Source organism: Lathamus discolor, chromosome 2 (genome assembly GCF_037157495.1).
Source record: "Lathamus discolor isolate bLatDis1 chromosome 2, bLatDis1.hap1, whole genome shotgun sequence".
In the NCBI taxonomy this organism is placed as follows: domain Eukaryota; kingdom Metazoa; phylum Chordata; class Aves; order Psittaciformes; family Psittacidae; genus Lathamus; species Lathamus discolor.
Genome location: NC_088885.1, coordinates 138,179,888 through 138,200,959, shown reverse-complemented (window position 1 = coordinate 138,200,959; position 21,072 = coordinate 138,179,888). Strand labels below are relative to the sequence as shown.

At 36.5% G+C, this 21,072-nt stretch overlaps 1 protein-coding gene across 1 annotated transcript in view; it reads right to left on the bottom strand.

Annotated features, from left to right (window-relative positions):
• Window positions 1–21,072, bottom strand: part of VPS13B (vacuolar protein sorting 13 homolog B) — a 439,495-nt gene that overhangs the window by 329,119 nt on the left and 89,304 nt on the right. The window contains exon 17 of the mRNA XM_065668694.1: window positions 17,951–18,135. Within this exon, the coding sequence (XP_065524766.1) occupies window positions 17,951–18,135 (185 nt within the window). The remainder of the gene's footprint in view (window positions 1–17,950; window positions 18,136–21,072) is intronic.

Below are 21,072 nucleotides of genomic sequence, written 5' to 3'. Positions count from 1 at the left end.
GATGCTATCACATATTAGTAAAGGATGCTTTGAATTTAAAGCACTTTAAGTCTAAGGATCTGGAATCGGGGAATTGAAGAGACAGATTGTGTGGGCAAGGCTGACAAACTCAGGAGTTGCAGTTTCCACCTCGCATGCCCACAAATAAATTAACTAGAAAAATATTACAAATTAGTGCTCAGAAATTTTGGATTTGATTTTTTTTTTAATTAAATGACAAAAATCAATAACATGTATTTTTTCAACAGGGTCCCTGTAAGTAATTACAGATCACATATGCTCAGAAGAAGCTCAGATGCTTTGGATTCTCAATTCTCCTGTTGACATAGCATGACACAAAGTCCCTGTTGAGTTGTGGGCTGCTATGATCCCTGCACATTTTCAGCATCCATACTTTTGAAGAGATACTCTTTGTATAAATTTGGTCTAAAATTCTTGTTCAAATGTACATAATCCTGGATTTTACTTCAATGGATCACATTAACCATGTAATTCAAATCATACTTTGCAACTGCCCTATTACTATCATTTGACATTCTTACTAAATCATATATTTTGCAATACATAACGGTGAGGGGTATTTCAACAGTTCTGTGTAAAGAAGTATTTCACCTCTGAAAAGTTCTGGAATACTAAAATAGAAAAGTATATTCAGTGTGTTTATAAATAAAATATTCATAACATCATGCAAATGCCACTAAACCAAACAGATGCACAGGCAGTCTAGAGTCAGGTAAATGACATATTAGCATGAACAATCATAAAAAATGCGTGAAGAGTAAGAAGCCTGTTTAATGAAAAAACATAGAAATGTTTCCATATGTTTTATGAAGTATTCTTTACCCTTTAAATGAGCACATTCAGATTTAGTCGCTGGCTTTGTTTCAGAGAAACCCCATCTGTACACTACATCGCTTACAGGCACATCTCAGTCATGCAATAGCTATGTCACAGCTCATATATCAAATAAAAATCACATTCAAGGCCACACAACCTTATATGCCCAAAGTCTTCCATTCTATTTAAAGTAATCCTAAGAGAGCTCTTATTGCACCTCACTGCTGAAGTCACATGACTTTTGTTGGGAAACAGAGTCCTACAACTGAAATATCAAACAGTTCTTAACACAGATGAGAACGATCTAAAGGACAACTCCATTGTACTTAGGTATTCTGGAAGGGTTTTTTTTTTTTTTTTATTTTATTTTTTACAAAGAAACAGGTGTGGAACTAAAAGTATAAAAATAGTAGCACTGCACACTATGTTGTACTGCAAAAAGCAGGATAAAACACAGGCAACTCACAGCAGGCTTAAGGAATTCCTCTGACACATTTAGATTCCAATGCTAGTAAAGTTGATTGCCCGCATCAAGGACAGAAAGTGAAGAAGTTGTTATTTGACCTTCCCAACATCAAAGGTTTCAGTGCCAAGACAATCTCATTTCAAACCCAAGAGCAAGGATAACCAACAAGTGATAACCAATGGCAGTTTATAAACCCATTAATTATTGTTGCAAGAAAATAGTATGAATGGCCATGTTAGAAATCTATGAAATCATGCAAACACAGTTTATCTCTTCCACAGGACACACTGAGCAAGCAGAACGGTGCTGAAACATTTCTCTATCTACTTTTTTTCCTCCCTCTTATAATCAGAAAGTTTCCTTTGCCAGAGAGAAATTGTGCAAACCAGGAAAAATATCTGAGCTAGTCAGCTAAGTACAAATGCCTCACAATTGAAAACCACTGAATCAACTGGAAACAACTGAAAAATCTTCAATTAAAAGGAGAGATGCATTCTTGCCACTGTCTAAAGTTACAAAATATCTCTGAATTACTGGAAATATAGATTCAATAGTTCTTGCTTGGTGACTTTCTAAGCTAAAGAATTTTTCCAGTAGCTTATGAAATGGCCAAGTCACTATATAGGAGTATGTTAGTTGTTTTGTTGGGGGTTTTTTTATTTTAAAGATTACACTGAAGAATGACATTGCAACCATCAGGAAATCGTATTAGGCTTACTTAACTTCAATAAGTCACTTTTATGGGTTTTTTCCTAACAGCATTTAGTAACTTGTATTTAAAACAGTCAGCAAAGCAAAAGAAAGACAAGACAACTTCGATAACATGTCACAGGCAGCAAGCTTTGTAAACTTTTGGCATTGTAAGCCTGGAAAGTTCCACGTTAACATCAGGAAGAACTTCTTTACTGTAAGAGTGACAGAGCACTGGAACAGGCTGCCCAGGGGGGTTGTGGAGTCTCCTACACTGGAGATATTCAAGGCCCGCCTGGACAAGTTCCTGTGTGATGTACTGTAGGTTACCCTGCTCTTGCAGGGGGGTTGGACTAGATGATCTTTTTAGGTCCCTTCCAGCCCTTGGGATTCTGTGATTCTGTGATTCTGTGATTCTCATAATACTGATGAAACATTTCATTTTTCAATCACTACTCACTACAGATAAAGCTATAAAGTTAATATGCAACAAAATGAACAGAAGCCTCACATAAAGAAAACATATACACAAGATACAAATTACATATAAACCAATAGCAAAATACAAACTTCAGCTAGTACCAAAAGCTAACAAGGGTCAACTGCATTAAACAGACACAGAATGATCAAGAGGACAGCTCTGAGATCAGCTGGCTCCAGTTAGAGATCTGAGGGAAATAACATTTCAAACAGAAAATAATTTGTGAAGCATCAAGTAATAGGGAATGAAAAGTAAAAGGAAAAAGCCCTGTGATCATCCAGCCTCAGTTCTTTTAAAATACAGGCCACACAATTCCTCTCCTGTGTTTCAAACAGCAGCACGCATCAATAAAAAAAAAAAAAAAACACTTGCAATCTCAGAAAGTTGATGCAGTTATTAACCACTGTCAATATAAAAAAGCATCTTCTAGCTAGAACTTCTTTTGGCTACCGGAATTTGTTACACTTCAGTTTGCTAGACAGAAATATTTTATTTTAAATACATGATGCAGACAACTGTCAGCAGATTTGCCTCTTACAAAGCAACTTTTACAGGCTTGCAAGTAATTTCTGTTACGAATCTCATTTCTCACTCCAAAGTCCACATGAGCCTTAATATCAGTGGCTTTTCAAATGCCAAAACAATGATTTGACCAACATTTGGATGTCAAGTTGCTCTCTGAGGGAGGGCAAACCAATGTACAGCACTAATCTGACATAAGCAACCTTGGAGCTGTTTCTCAGCATATGCTGGTTTTGTTTATACGCTTAAAATCACTGAAAGCCAAGACAAAAAGGGCAAGGAATGAAAAGATATTCCCCACTTGAATACAAAGACTTACCCAAAAGAGCGTGTGTGTCTTTTATGTAGGTAACAGTGAATTACAAAAATTCTAAATATTTGAACTCTCTTATTTAAATAATAATTCAATGCCTTATGGAAAGAACTAAGCATCCTGACTCTATGGCCAGCGAGTTTTTGAGCTCCACCTGGTAAGCTGTGTCCAAACAGGGAAGCATCCATAACAGCACTTAGGCTCTGAACTGTGATATTAAGTGCAACTGCACCAAGACGCAATTTTCTAACTGACTAGAACAAAAAAACTCTGTACTACCTCAATGAAATAGAAAATTACTTCTAAGGACAGGGAAAAATTTAAGAAATGAAGGGCATGTTTCCCTTTAGATTATAAGATGCTAGAAAGACCTCTACTGAGGTACTGAGTTCTGACTACAACTTACTAAACAATGTATTCTTAATGAAAAGGTTTCAAAACAGCAATAAAGCAAAGTCTGAGTTGGTTAAAAAAACCAACTACATTCTGGTTAATGGTGCTATTTCACCTATTTTTCACTATTTTTACCTATAAGCACATTCTGCTCATTTTTCACTATCACTTTGGTCTTTTCTTTTTCACGATCACTGTGGTCTTCTTTCTTTTCTTATATCAAGTCTTTTCAGTCTCCTGCCACCTTGAACAATTTCTCCTTTCTGCCATTCTTCAAAAAGTTTTCAAACTGACTCCTGCAGTATTTCTGTGATTTACGAGAAGCTTATACTTTCGTAGATGAAGTGCGGACTGGAATTCCAAATAGGTACTCAGGCAAATACTGAGGCTGGCACATTAAAGCTTCAAGTTTCACTGGTCTTTGCAATAGAAACTTTTAAAGTACTATAAATGCATAGGAAGCAGACATTATCAGAATACACTCAATTATATTCAAACAATTGACAGCAAAACACTGAAAGAAAAAGTTGCAAAGGAGATTAAGGAATGAGATACACATAGAGAAAGTGTTATTCCACATACAAATTTGACTGCATTACAGCAAATAAGAATTTCAAGAGAACACTAAACAAAACCTCACCAAAACCTAATTAATACACAGATAATCGTCATTTCAAAAGCCTAAGAACAAAGCCACCTGATGCAATTAAAACAGTCCCATGTTCAACCTGGAAGGATTTGTACAGTTATATGGGTTCCAGAAAAGACTGGGACAGTATTACAGAAACATATGACAATCTTCATAACTCAGATCAGCATCAGAATATAACAAGGAGGGAAATACACAAATCTAGTTCTCTATAAATTCATCCATTTTACTTGTTTGTGTGCTTCAAGGTATTCTGTTATGAAGTTTGCAGCTTCTTTTTCTGCAGCCCAATCTTCTCATCAAAAGCTACCATAGCAAATACAGCATGTGAGTGAATGCTTAATAGGTAGATATTAGAAAAAATATGTGGCAGTTTTCAAGGCCAGGTTGGATGGGGCTTTGAGAAACCTTGTCTAGTGGAAGGTGTCCCTGCCCATGGTAGGCAGGTTGGAGCTAGATATCCTGAAGGTTCCTTCCAACCCAAACCATTCTGTGCTTCTGTGAACTGTGTTTCTTTATTCCATCTCACAACCATACATGTAGACTTTACAGTGCTTACTGCAATGCCTTAATAACTGATTGCCAGCTCCTTCTGTTGATCATTTTCTCCTCCAGTTTTTAAGTTAGAACAGCTCTTCACTGACATCACTAAAAAAAAAAACAAACCTCCCTAAAGGTTTATATTCAAAGTCAGACAAGTCATTCAAATGAAGGTAAAAAAGGAATTGGGAGGGCACGAGCTGGGAAGACTGAGATCATAGCAATAGTTTGCTCTAGTACTAGTCCCTTTTTCAGCTATTTTTTCTCTGTATTTAGGAAATATTCTGTAGATGCAAGTAGTTTTTCAAGCCCCTGTGCAAATTTACAGAAGGCAAATTTTATGAATTAAAGAAGCAGTTGTTCTTTTTGCTGAATATGGTAGAGGTACTATCTTGGTGATAAGCACGAATCTGCTGGCAAGCTGTGTTTCATTGATAACATATGGGATACTGCAACATATGAATGGATAGCATCATAAAAGTGATCCCACTGGGAAAGTAGCCTGGACACAAAGTACACATCAAAGCAAGTTTTATAAAAAGCTCTCTTGAAAGACAGAAGATCAAGTGCTTAGCACTTTGGTGATCACAACCACCTCATCTAAGCTCAGTGGACGGAATACAGAGTTAACTGATGAAACCAGAAGCTATGAGAGCTATAGCAAGATGCAATCATATGAGCTTTCAACAGAACCGCAAATGCTGGGATGTCAGTGCCTCAAAGCTTTGCTGTAAAGCTTACAGTCAGTCTAAAAAGAGTAGACAAATATCTATGAATGCCTAATGTTTCTGAAGTGATCTGGTTTGTTGGCACAAACAGTGTATTTTTAGATGTAACTTCCTATGAGCATGCCCAGAATAGTGCAGTTCACCCTTCTGAACTCTACCTTATCTTTGTTGTAACACAATTTCACAGCATTTGAAAAGCTATTGAATACATGCAGAAACTCTATTCTTTAGAAGATAAGTGAGACTCTAAAACAATCTGGAAAAAGATTAAGTATAACAGATATCTAACAGGTGTTTTACACTGTGCGAATTTAGAATTGTGTACCCAACAATTCTAAACTTGCCAGTCAGTCAGGTATTTACTGCCAAGAGTGTACCAAGCACATGATTGCAACTACTTACAACAGTAAGTCAAGCACTCATTCAAAAATTGCACTTAAGCCCTGGGTTAAATAATAATAATAATCTCTGTTCCTGATTCCTTGTTTTGTTAACAGATCATACCAAAAGAACCCTATACTTTGGTACATTTTGGAAGGAAGGGGAGACTGTTCCCTTCTGGCAGGCACAGCCACGACATACTACTATTGGATAAAAATGGACTGACTTCTGATATCAAGTCACAACAGACTCATGTGATGTCCAAGGCCTCTGAAAAACATCTATTTTATTTCTAAGTCTAGTCATCCTTTGGAAGTGTAGAAGTTTGAAACCTTATCCTTTACCAAGCAAAAGCCTAACTCAATTTCTTACTCAAACTCCTCCTGTTGCTGAACTCACTGCAGATGGCTGGCTGACTGATTCTTTATAGTGGTAAGAAATCTGAAGGTACTCAGAAAAGAGAATAATTCTGCATCCCCAAATTTAGTTGGGGTCTGGATTTCTCAGATGACATGCTGACATATATGTTAAAGGGGAGAAACAGAATTTAACATATTCCTTTGATAGTCAAAATATCAGACAATACAAAGAAAGCTGAATGGACCAAGCTATCACACAGAGGGGTACAACTACACTTGGAGGATGGTTTTTTTTGCTATCTAAACTGAAACAGAAAGAAATCAGATAGCTTCTGAGTACAATCCACTGAGCGCACACTAAATAGGCTGATACAGAGATACCAGGGAAGGGATTTTTCAGGATTTTGAGAAGACAGTAAAAAGATAAGAAAAACATTCCAGAAGATATATCAAAATGGAAATCTCAAGGACTCTCTGACTTCCTAAAACGTAAGTTGCAACAGCTTGTTAAGTGAGCACAGAAACTTTTCTTGGTCAGCTTGTAGTAAAACATGTACTAATTTATTAGTGTTTTTACTTGTTATTACTTTTCTTTAGAAACTTCTAAACTACTAAAATATCTAGCTCAAAATTGCCTTGTTACATCATAAATCTGAGATTACATACAGGAGAATGAAAAAAGATAGCTGAGATAAGAAAAAAGTAGTTGGCACAAAGCTGCTGTATCCAGCTGTGATATGTTATTCAAGCAAGGTAAAAACAAGAGATCTAACAGCAGAAAGGAACTCAAAGCTCCTGCAGAGTTGCAAGAATACAACACTAGGTTCTATGATTCTTGCACCTTCCTCAGAATCATCCAGTATTCACTTCTCAGAAAAGATAGAGCCAGACAATATACTCCCACTAAGGTGACAATTCATACAGAAGAACTAAATGTCATTTCTTAACAAGACCAGATGCCTCAGAGCAATGAAGCTTTTCTTATTCCAACAGTAGCAGGAGAAAAACTATGTCAACATCTTAAATGGAAAAAGTTGCAAAATTACTGCAATGTTTAGAAAAAAAAAACCAAAAAACAAAAGACAAAAAAAACCCACCACCTTTTTATCAGTCTAGACTTAAACCATTTCTGTAGCACTACCCAAGAGCTGCATTTCGTCTTAACTTCTGTATTTTCAACATAGTTACTCCACATACCCTGCAATAATCGAGGGGGGAAAAATGGGTACAAAAACCCGAGAATAAGCATCTTTCATGAGAAAAACATTTGAAGCTACACCCAAGCAACAGTTTTACCCCCCATACCTAACTGATCAGATCCCTTGCTGTTTATTAAAGCAGAAAAAAAGCCAAATCAAAATGAGAAAGGAAAAAAATCAAAACAGAAGACCATTAAAGCAGGTTGAACACCCAGGGATGTGACATAAAAACAGTAAAAGGAGGAAAATCATGATCATGAATGAGATGCAGCAACAAATGAGGGTGTAAAGACTGGAGAAATCAGCATAAGAAGGTGCAACATCTGGATTTATATATCACGTTGCCCTCAAAACAAAACCAAAAAGGGGAGGGGGGAAAGCAAAAAGTAAGGATGAAAAAGGGAAAAACAATGAAAAAGTAAACCACACATTTGTTTTGATGTGTATCCATACTAGCCTTATGATATAATCATAACAGAAAAACTAAGCTCAGACTGGGGACTACGCTTATTTAGATGATCTCCAACTAAAACAAAGGTGGTTTTGGAAATAGCTCTGATTACTTTCTCTGAATCGACAGCAGCCCTGGTTCCAAGGCATGTTTTGGAGTATGTTAAGCAGATGTAGGAGCACTTTATTCTGCATAAGATAAAGCTCCCAAAATTCAAGACGTGTGGTTATACATAGAATTATGACATCTCCTTAAAATCCAAGCTTTTAATTAACATACCACATAGAATGGTACATATCTTTATTAATGCAAAAAAGAAACCTACACAACAATACTGCACAGTAAGGAGTGCTTTCCTATAATAGTGCCACACTTCAAAGCAAGATCAAAGCAGTTCCATCTGCTGTGCCATATTTAATTTTCCTATAACGCTTCACACAAACAGAAGGGACATTCACTGGACACTGTTAAATAATACCATAACAGAACACCTCCCTTTCTTCCTTTATTCCTCAGTAATTCCAAAAGCAAAATAAAAACTGTAAAATGTTAATTTAAAAATTTTCTTGCATATTATTGCTTCCTGTGAATCAAATATTTCATTAACTTTGTCTGCTTTATTTTAGTACCTTCTTAATATTCCTATTTATTTCTACCACTGGTAGAATTTTTCTCCAGAAGAACTGCCCACCTTTAGGGACATAATGCTAACTAAAAATATCATGGTCAAAGCATCACTCTAATCATCAGCTAGTGCTGTCCAGTAAAAATTCACTTTCTGTTCTGACCATTACCTTATTAGATGTACCTTGCATTAATTTTATTGTATGAGTATGAGGTGGGCTATATATGTAGGAGAAACACTATTCTTTACTGCAACGGTCACAATAATCATTCCTCAGTCTGCATTTGAACAGCTTAACAGCTTAATCTCCCACAATATATAGTCCTGGAGAATACACTTTTCTTGACCATCCATGCAATTACAAAGTGGGATTTGAATCTACAATCTCTAGTCTTAAAATAATCATACGTAGCTTTTTACAAACCCTGATTTAATATAATAATAAATCATATGGAAGCATCATACTAATACTCTGGAAATTTTCTATGGCAGGAACACCATTAGTACCTATCATCTTACCTTGTCACAGCAACCAAAAGGGTCCCAACAAATGGAAAGTAGTTTTCCACATTATTCATTAGAGTCCATTACTTTTAGCTGATCAAGACTACACATATTATGCAAACTCACTACTCAAGATCAGCCTTCAATACTGCACGTTTGCAGAGAACATGCTTCTACTGTGTTTAATAGTAAATAGCAACTACAAAAGCCTGAGAACTGAAAATTGTGAACAAAACCCTGTAACAGGCAGTTTTAACAGTTCACAACAGCTTTCTTTTCATTTTAAGATGAAAGGAGGTCTCATGAAACCGTAAACAGAAAATATTATACAATTACTAGGTATAAATCATTGATCATTTCTTCCTGTTGTATCACCTGTATGCATTTTCATTTCCCTCTCAGAATATCTCACCATATAAACTGATTTAATATCTTACAAAGTAGGATTCTTTAATCTGAAGAGGAAAAGGAGAGATGCTGAGTTTTGAAATTTCATGCTTCCTAATCAAACAACAGTAAGACTGAGTTTATATTATATATACTTACAGCATCAAAGCCCAGGTTATATCTAGTAGGCCTGAGAACCAGAACAGGAAACAGACCCCAGAGCATCATCACTGAGTTTTAAATAGCTTGGACTCCTCAGTTATAATTGTTTTAATGCTTTAAAAGGTAATAACCAGCAGTAACACACTGGCCATATTAGCAGCTTTCCCATACGTACAAGAAGGTTGTGATGAAGGCACAGCTAGCCTCTTCACAGTGGTGCACAGTAGGAGGATGAAAGAAAATGGTCTTATTGAAACAAAAAAGGTTCTGCCTGGATAGGAGGAAAAGTTTTTTCACTGTTTAAACAGTCAAGCAGGGCTACAGGTTGCACAGAGAGTCAGGGTGTTCTTACTCTTAGAGATTTCAAAGTCTGAATGAATAAAGCCCTAAGGAACTTGGTCTGATCCATGACTGTAGCAGAAGATGAGACTAGAGATTTCCTACTGCCCTTCCAACTTGAATTTTCTGATGACCCTATTATTTTTTTGCTAGGACCAAAGAAAAAGTTTCCGTTTGCTCTTCTGAAAGGCACTGTTCAGCTAATGGTAGCATGACTGGGGACAATAATTCTTTTGCAGGACCTCTGCAGGCACATTCTTAAGACAGACACCAAAAAAACCCCATGACCTTCTCATTCATATTCTACTCTTATATTAGCGACCACTGGTGGCTTCCTGGTTCACCCTAAATTTGACAGCAACTTCTCTGGGTCATCCCCCAGAAAAGAATCTTTCCTTCTGTTATATGAAGCTTTTTATCATGTCTGCTCTGCGCTCTTCTCGTATTTTGCAGCTCCTATCATGCAGCAGATTCACAACTTACGTTCTTCCCAATTGTCTTGTTATAACAGTGAATTCCAGTAGTTTAGCCTCAACATGCTCTGCTGCTCTTAGAAAAGGAGCTACCAGCTCAACCTCCCTGTGGAGTTTTTCACCTGATACAGTACATGGCAGCTAGAACAAGGCAAAAAGGCAGCCTACCTCCCTGCTGTCCAAACACACCTTTCTTAATGCAACAAGAAGTAACATAAAGCTAACAGCTGAACAAACTAAACAGGTGCTCTCAGTCACAGCTTCCATTGCTATTTGTGCAAATAAACTGCAGACTCTGGAGGAAGAGCACTATTTATAGCTCTAGGCGTAGGTGTCTTGTTTTTTGTAGGCCACCAACATACCCAACAAGAGTTCACTCTTAATTTCAACATAGACACTGGACTGAGCTCTCCTGCAATTCTGAAACGCAATTCACTTAAGAAGCTTCTATACGTATACGTACGTCTCTAGATGTCATGTATCTCTTTCACAACCTATTATTTTTAGCTTTTCATTTTCTCTGTGACTCTGCTGTTGACTCTCAGTATACATCTGCTTTCACCACAACAGACGTTTTAGAAGTCTCAAGTGGACTTTTAAGTACATTAGATTCTTCAGCATGTCACAAATCAGAATCAAGCTTGTATGAATGCTTTAAGTATGCCTAACGCCATTCTTTCATCAGAATTCTGTATGTTTCAATTTCAAACCTTAATAGTATACACTGATTTAACCAGAAAAAATAAAAAGGCAATTCTAATGACTGGTTTACATGCCTACTTCACATGTTAGTTCCTCATTTCAGGCCACTACAGAATCATTGCTTCAGGCAGAGCATTTACTAAGAAGCTACTCAACAAGCTGAACTTCACAGATTACATCTTAAAGAGATGAAATGTCCCACCTATACCATGTTCAGTGTCAGTTCATGACTTAAGAATATAGCTGAAAATGTTTACAAGAAGAGGAGATAAAGGATTATATGCAACTACATTGAGTTCAAATAATTAAGGGAAAAATTGTGCCTAGGTTGCTTATCCACAGTCTTTTTCCACCTGAAACTAGAGCCGATAATCTATCAGACTTCCAAAGAAATTTACAATGCATTAAAATAATTTTATTTACACATTGCATTTAGAATCCTACCTGAAGGCCAAGGACACATGTGGATACAATCACCCATGCAAGACAGTAAACTGTTGTCATGGTTTAAGCCCAGCTGGTAACTCAGAACCAGAAAGTCAAAAACACAGTACTGCACCCGCTACTAAGGAGGAGAAAAAACTACTGCTACTGCTGAACCCAGGACAACTGTTTACACTGTGCAAGTCTCATACAGCTGTCTCCTGCCACTCTCGAGCAATTACTTAAACAGAATACACTCTCACACTTTGATTTTAATCAGAAAGTTTAAGTTGAAATGAATGCAAAAACTGGCTATATTATGTGGAAGAGAGATTAATGCCAACATGCTGCAAGGAAATGATTAGAGTTTAACAACCTGCATTATCACTAGCTTCGAAATGTTGGGCTTTTGGTGGGTTTTGTGTTTTGGGGTTTGGTGGCCAGGGAGCAGGTAAGAGGAAAAAAAGGTAGTTTTTAAAACAGTGGTATTAGAAAGGCAAGCCACTTACTTCAGTCTTTTTCCTAAGTGGTTAAAAGAACTATGCAGCAGCTCCACAACCCCTTTTTATATGTACACCTGGGAAGAATACTGAATCCTGTTACTTTCCTCAGCATTACCCTGATGTGGTTTAGACCAGATGTTTAAATGTTACAGTATGTACATTTTCTTCTCTTCTTCCAAGGCAAAAGCAAAATAAGAGGAATATTTGACTTCACTCCACAAGAGACCTATTTAATAGTTTGGCGGTTATGTAAGTAAAGGTAGCTTGGCTAAGTCAATGTTGACGACATACAGAACGACATGATCCTAATGAGTTGGAAAATATTGGCTCTCATGAGATTCAACCAGATGCTACTGCGCTGAGAAAGCTACTGTATTATTGAATTTCATTTTTATGAGGTAAAATTTATTATTCAACCATTAAGGTATCCCACATGAAATCTTGCATAAAATAGTTTTACAGTTACTTTCTGGAAAGTAGATTTTCTTTTAACTTTAAGACATCATTTACATGAGGGATTCAAATGCCTATTTGATCACCTTCAATAGAGAAATGTAAGGTCTGCAAGCAATTTTCCCAAAAATACCAGATTAATGGAACTGAACTGTCAACAAAATAATGAACTACCTGAATAGGACAAGGAAAAAGTGGTAGCAAGTTCCAGTTTTCCAGAGTAAACTAAAGCCATGTGTGACTGTGTATATGTTTTCTTGGCTGGCTGAAATGGTTAGAAACTGAGCGCTTCAGGTACCTACTAACAAATAATGAAAAGATATACAGTAAACTTATTCCATGGGATTAACTACACTCAACCTTTGGAAGACCTTAACTGGCACTATTGTTCTAAAATTTTGGTATTTTGTGCACTTATTTTTGAAAAATAAAGTACAATAATAATTGTAAAACAATTTCATTAACATCAGAGCATCCAATGTATCTACTTGCAAAAATGTAGAAAGCATGATGCATTTCAGATTCACATTTGTTTCCACATTTTTAGTGGGTGAAATGCAAACTCAGGATGCTTCAAACATGTGCAATCATAAGAACTAACATATAACTGAACTGACATGGAACCTACTGTTGTGGTTGTATACCAAAAGGATTATAAAACAAAACCACAGCACAAACGTAAGTTTCCAGAGAGCTCTGCGTGAGCTTTTGTTCTTTTTTTCTATATGTAAGGCATTATCAAAAACTTACTAATGACTTTTTCTTCACTCATGAAACAGAGCAAGGAGTTGTTTGCAGCTGTTTTATTCATCCATTTCTTATCTTGCATTTTGTCACTTTGTAGTCTTACCTACTATTTTAAATTTTCTATTGCTTTTGTTCTTGCATAACTTCTATTTTAGGCAGCATAATTTTTTCTTGTACTTTGAATGTTAAAGGCTATTCATTCAAGTAATAAGTTTCATGGTTTACACTTCCGTAAATTTTTTTATTGTCTTGGCTTCTCTGAACCCCAAAACTACCAGTTGACATTTGAAAACATCTTTTGACATGCAGACACTTAAAACTATGGATTACAAAAGTGCTACAGTGTCACTGCAATGAAGAGAGTTAGGTGCTTTCAAAAATCCCATTAAGTCATTACCTGTAGTTTTGAATTCCAAATCAGTCATAATTAAAAATGTGTTCTTAGCAAAATTAAACAGCCTCAAGCTAAGGCAGGAATAATAGTTAAGAATATTTACAATAAATATCTAGTGTAAAACCCATATAACCTTCTTGAAATACTCATATAATGAGTCCTTCACAAATTCTGAGCTCAATTAGCTAGTCTCAATACCATACTGATCTTTCTACTGTCATTTTAAGATAACAGACCTTATTGATACGTATGCCAAACACAAACTTTAAGTAGTACAGGCACTTCATTCTTAAATTCTGTCAGAAACCAAACACACACAACTTCCTTTTGAGACTTCAAAACTTATTTTTTCAGACAGCCTGCCTCTGGACAAGTTAATCAAAAGAGAAAGTCTCAGACTACCCGATGAAGACAGCAAGTCTAACAACCAGCAAACTACGAATTATTTGAGAACAGGGGTTTTCTCCTAGTAGAAAAAGGTTTCTGAAGAGCAGGGGGAGGAAGGTAGGTGGGGAACACAAGTTTGCTAATCTTCAAGCATTTTTCCTTCCTGGTATTCCATTAATTTATTCCCAACAAGAATTTGTACAGGAAAGAGACTGAGTTTGTTCTGAACCCCTACACCATCTTCAGCATAAAATAGTTCTGAAAAACGTTTCTGCTCCAGACAAAAGACAAAACCATAGGATAGAGCCCCACATACTAGCTATAAATTCTGTTCCTATGTTTCTGGAGCTACACAGTGCAGAGCTCCCTTTTTAACTACATCCAGATAAAATCTTTCAGCAGTTACCCAGCAGACAAGTTCCCAAAGAGGCCTTCATACTATACGAGACTCTCCACAGCATGTCAAAAGGCCAATCATCACAGTTCTTCTGTGACGTTCTCTCCTTTTCCTGCAGCTCCTGTATCTGTACTTGTATTAAATTTTGGCTTTATCTTTTACTGTTTTTCTACTTTTAACTCTATTTCTTCTCTCGCTTTGTCTTCCCTTGCATATCTCTTTCCTTTTTTTCTCGCTTTTTTCCTTCCTTTGCATTCTTTTTTATTTTTTCCCTAATTCAACTGTTCTTTCCCTACAGCATGTCTTAGCCCATATTGTAAAGCATAGTTCCAGTGATGCATTTTTAAAACTGTGAGATGGCTGTGTTGGAAAAAGCATAAAACTGGAGAAAATAATTCCTGCTAAAAAAATAAAAATTTATGCTGAGAAGATGCAAATGGTTGTGGTATCACTTCTGAGTTCAAGTAATACTGAATCAATGTTATGGAGACATCACTCCCAGAAGCACCTGGCACAAAGCAGCAATAAAGGAGTAAGGAGCTTAGCAACAACTGTTTCAGACCATTAACTCTCTTCAGTCACCACACAAAAAGTGGTAATACAGATACAGGCAGTTGAGAAACATATAGGCTATGTCAACAAACGACAAACACATCTGAGACGACCTACATACAAGGAGTAAACTGTAGAAGAAAAATCTGACATCTCAGTACATTTTCAAAATTGGCATATGGAATGCTAATGCATAACTAGAACATTTCTATAGGAGAGCACAGTTTGTTCACAAAGGACAAAAAAGCATGGTAGTGTACTGTGTATGAAGGACGTATAAAATCCTGTGATCCAGACGTTAGGTAGGCAAGGTTGCTGGAAACCTCTGGCTAACAGCAGACCACTAAAAACAGGAAGACAAACTACACAAGCCATTTCTTCTTTATTTTTTTTCTTGAGAATAAGGTCATGTCTGGCCAGGGCTTTTTTATTTATTTTTAACAGAGACATAATAATCTAGATAACGAAATAGCTGTTTGTCCTGCTATATTTCTAATTAGTTTGAAAGATGGTTTTTAGAAGTTTGAAAATGTAAAGCTAGAAAATAACTTGGGCAATAGTACTCATGAAACCCACAGTTTCTGATATCTGTAACAGCAGAATAAAGCAATGAATTTCAAGAAAGATCCCACAGGAAATAGGACAAAGTGAAGGTAAGGAGATCTTCAATCCTATTATTAACTTTTCCTGCAAAAATACTGCAGTTTCATAGGAACATATATCAGAAAAAGCTAAGGAATAAAGGGAAAGAGCTAGAAAAGAAAATAAAGCAAATATGTTAATACTTGGATTATTCGTACAAAATTGATCAAAGAAACAACATCCACAACACAAAAGGATGAAAAGCTTTTTTCTTTAACTATTTCTGTGCATAGCTAAACACAAGCTGTGATCAGATGGAAAACACAGCACCAACGATAAAAAGATTGCTATTCCTGGGAGATATTAGGTTATACAAGGAACGCTCATCGCTACACCCACAAAAATGCTCAGAGAGACAAAGGCAGGAGGGGGAGCCCAAATAATACTCTGCTAGGCTACTTCCAGGCCCACCACAGGAGCCTTCAGCCCATCAAAGGCTGCACCAGGGCATGCAATGGAAAGAGGAAACCCAAATCAAGGACTCCTGAAGAACATTAATCAGCTGTTGATTTATGCTGGAGAAACTATGCTGGATATTAATAAGAGTATCAGTGATTAACAGATGTGCCTTGTTCATTGAAAAGTTCCTTGTTGACTACTTTTTTTATTCTTTTTTAGCGAAGTAACTATGAAGATAAAGAAAGCTGAAATTCCAAATTCCCTGTAGAATTACAGTCAGGTTATTTTAGAAGCTTATACACATACATAATATTGTTAAGGTGATACTAAGTACAAGGATGATTCTCAACAAGGCACGGTATTAAGTTTTATACAAAGGTAGTTTTATGGAAAAAACAAAGCTAAGAATTAAGACTAAAGGGTAGACAGCAATAATCTCACAGCCATGAACTCAAAGCTACCTTCACTAGTTAATGTGGAGTGCAAGGACAGAAGTGTAAAATGTACCAGTTCAAGAATTAAGCCACAAACAAAAGAAGATCAAAACATGTGTCCTGTACTGTTAATTTACTTTAAGTACTTAAAATATGTGCTCCAAATTTCTATTCTGCTGATACACTGCCAGCATGGTTGTATCACAGTTCATTGTACTGAAGGACTGAAACATGTTAAAATGATGGAATGGGTTAGTTTGGAACTGTGCAAACCCTAGGACCATCTGAAATTATTGAATGACTGTATTTTCACATTTCTCTGTAACGTGGCTTGTAAACCTGCTACCTTCAGAAGCACCATTACTTGAAAACTAAAACATGACAATCTCATCCCTTGGTGACCCACACAATCTAGGAATGAAGAGAATCAATGACTTCTGAGAAAGAAGGAAAAAGTAAGTATTTAAAACAGTTATTCCAACGGTTACACACGTAGAAATAAAACGGGCTTTTTACACCATTAAATCAATACAGATTTGACTTGAAAAAACAAGCAGACTGAAAAAAGAAAAATAGGACTGAGATAAACACAACTGATAAAATGTTCCAGTAGTAGTCTAATCTACTATTCTGCTTCAAGTCATGATTTACTACATCTGAAACGTTCTTCTAACACGTTCTCCAAGACTGATAATGAGATTCCAAAATATCTCAATTATTCTTGTTAAGTGTTTATTCACGACAGATGAATAATAATGTGTCTAAACAATAATGGGTCTAAATTATTCTAGCCTACATAGAAATATAAATAAAAAAGTATTATCTTCTTCTGGATGATCTTTATGCTCTTGAAGACTATGGTAAAGTGGTCAAAATCCTTAATTTACTGTACAAATCCACAGGTATTTTGCAAAAGTATGACAGCAACCAATTTCATTATTTATATCATCATCATCATTGAGACTTCCACACCTTCAGCAGTTTCACAACAGTTCAATAACATTTATTTATGAAACTGGATGAGAAACACCTGCAGCCCTTTAAAAAATTCAGTGTATGCCACTGATTAATAAAGCCCTTAATAATCCAGCTTCACCTCTGAATGATCTTAAGTTACAACATTGCACCATATAAGGCAGCAAGGGTGGATGTTTCAGATGAGGGAACCATGGAAAAATTATCCTATATGGGAAAATTAAATACATCCAGTGATTGGTGCCAAGGAGTGAAGCTTGGTGGCTTAGCTTACATCCTGGATTTTAAGCATAAGCTATAAATACCCATATATATACAAAAAACATTCTGTCTGTTAACTACTGCAAGTAAAAGCATGGATTTAAAGGATATAGTTGTATGTGCATTCACTAGCAGTGCTCTGTGCAATAATAAATACTTAACCAAATGCATGACATATTTACCTGAAGTTTGGAAAACCTCACTCAGTAAAGCTTCATTTACCACCACTGAACTGATGTTTCCAAAAGGATGACACCAGCTCTGATAAACAGCTTGAAGCAGAAGGGTTTGAGCTCTAGTTGCTTGAACTGTCAAATTAGGAAGTTCAAATATGCATTCTGTTAGCGGGACATGAGCTCGCTTGGTCCTGTTGAAAATATTGAGAGACACAAAAGGAAAATCATTACTTTGGTGCATAAAAGTAACAATTTAAAAACTCAGTCACAAAATACCAGACTACAAGCAGTCAGTTTGTTAGGTTGGAGCTGTGTTCCTGTTAAATTTCTCCTAAAAGCTAATTCTACTAATACTGAAATTCACCCTAAACAGGACTTCTGTTACATGATTTAACTTTGCATCTCCCTCCAAAACACAAAAGGAAAAAAAATAATATATTTTCATCTAATTATCTCCTGAGTTTATAATATTTAATAAAAGCAATTCCAAATGCTCACACAAAAATAAGAGCTACTCATAAAATCGTGCGGTTGTTAAAAACACAGAAGAAATCTGTTCAGAAATTGAATTTTCTGATTTTTTTTTATTTAAAAGCTTACAGTGAATCACTAAATTAGATATGTCCAGTGTTCAAAGAAAATCACATACAGACAATATCCATACAACAAAATACAAAGAGCTCTCCATTCCATATTTGTCCTCATATTCCGTATCTGGCTGACACAGAGCTCATTAAGTGATTCTGATAGTCTCCAATGCCTTTTTCCACATAACTGGGGAGCAGGAAGTGGTGAGAACAGCCGTTGTGAGAGTAGCACAAGGTAAAGGACATTGTGTTTGGAAATAAACTCTTCCGTGAAAATACGGTCCACCATCAACAAGAACACTCCCCCACAACTATACTGAAGTCAAGTAAGTCATCTTTTCCTCCTAATTTCTACACTATTACCTGAAAATAAGCAACAGGTTGATTTACTACATCCAACAAAAGCTGTAAAGGTCCTTTAATACTGTCATATTGTCAAAAGATCTTCTCCCTTAATTCCTTGTCAGTACAGCTAACTGAAAACCATTTTATCTGGAGCAAGAGGAATTAATCTCATCACATGTTGGATACGTATAGTATAAACAAACATCCGTACCTAAGTTGGCTGTACAGACACTTTTAAGGTAAAACAAAGGAAAACAGCACGTATATATGTAACAGAGCCATAAATTCTAGATCTGAAGATTAAATTAACTGCTTCCTACAGGTCACTATTTCTGCCCACAAAGGAAGATTGTAATAATTATCTCAGCCGTGGATGTCTACGCCATAGAACAAGGTTTCATAGATAAAACCCACCCACAAAAGCCAATTCCATTGCTCCTCACTAATAATAAAAACCAGGGAATAAAAGAAAAACTGATTCCGATGAAAGAAGATACTCAGGAAAGTTTCACAGAAAATGGATGTAAATACAAAGGAAGGCCAAAGAACAAACAAAAACAGATGTTGTAGACGTCTGTAATAGTAATCAGTATTCTTTACACCAAGGCTTTTCAACCTCATAAAGCCTGGAATTAGGATTACCTACCTGAAAAAACGCTGAGAAAGGGGAAGGAAACCAGAAATAAGACTGTCCAAGTTGGAACTCACTTGAAGCTATTGACACAACTGTGCTGCCACCTTCAAATGCCATTTGCAGAAAAACCATTTCATGATCTCCCACAGGGAGAACCCAGCCTTGTGTTTGGTACCAGCAATTACCTTCAGAAGGAAGGAAAAAAAAAACAACCAAAAAAAAACCAAACAACAAGAAGAGCAGCCTGCTGTTTCAGTAAAACTATCAGTCAGCTAATAACAGCCAAAAGTAAGCCATGGGCAACACAGTCTAGTGTGAGGCATCCCTGCCTGGTAGGGGGTTGGAACTAAATGATCTTAAGGTCCTTTTCTAACCCAAACTATTCTGTGCTTCTATGATATCAGTCAGAATTTTTTCCAGTATTGCTTCTTTTCAAGCCATGTATTGTGATTTTTTTATTATTTATCTCATTACAGACATGCACTCAACGTTTTTCCTTTCTGTTCTGTCCTGGGTTCAGCAGTAGCAGTCATTTTTCTTCTTCTTAGTACCTGGTGCAGTGCTGTGGTTTTGACTTTTGGCCTGGGAACAGCGCTGATAACACCCATGTTTTTAATTGGTGCTAAGTAATGTTTAGTCTGACCAAGGACTTTGTGAGTCTCATGCTCTGCCAGGGAGGAGGGGAAGCTGTGAGGAAGCCGAGACAGGACACCTGACCCAAACTAACCAAAGAGGTATTCCATACCACAGCACGTCATGCCCACTATAGAAACTGCTGGCAGTTACCCAGAAGGGTTAGATCACTGCTTGGGTCGGGCTGGGTATTGGTCGGCGGGTGGTGAGCTGTTGTATTCTCTTCCCTTGTTATTTCCCTTATCATTAGTATTATTATTGGTGGTAGCAGCAGTGGTTTGTGTTATACCTTAGTTACTGGGCTGTTCTTATCTCAACCCGTGGGAGTTACATTCTTTTGATTCTCCTCCCCATCCCTCCGGGAGCAGGGAGAGGAAGGGTGGGGGATAGTGAGCTAACAGCTGCGTGGCTTCTGAGTGACAGGCTGGGCTTAAACCACGACATGTTCTTTTTCCTTTTGTTATTCCTACAGATAACTTACATTTTCTATTATTCCCTCTTATTTCTGCATAATATTTTGCAGGATTAAAACTAAACATTTCAGAGAAAAAGTTGCTGAGTATTTCAAAAGACAGATTCCCTGAAGCAAGATGGGGAAGGAAGAAGGTAGGAAACTTCAACAAAATTCAGGATGAACATGACTCTGCAATAATTCCAACTGAAATAACACATTTGCATTAACAAATTCAAGTACTTAAGGGGAGGAGAGGAACATCTGTGAAAAACTGACAATATGACAGTGAAAAAGCTTTTGTCTTAAAAAGTTTGACTACTCATTTAATACATATTACAGCTACTGTAGTGAATTTGCTAAATTTGAAACTTGAAAGTTTCACATAAAATAGTCCCTTACAGGTAGTAACAGTGTATGATTTTTTTTTTAACAATATAGAAATTCTACACTTACTCTATTTAAACAATCTCATAGG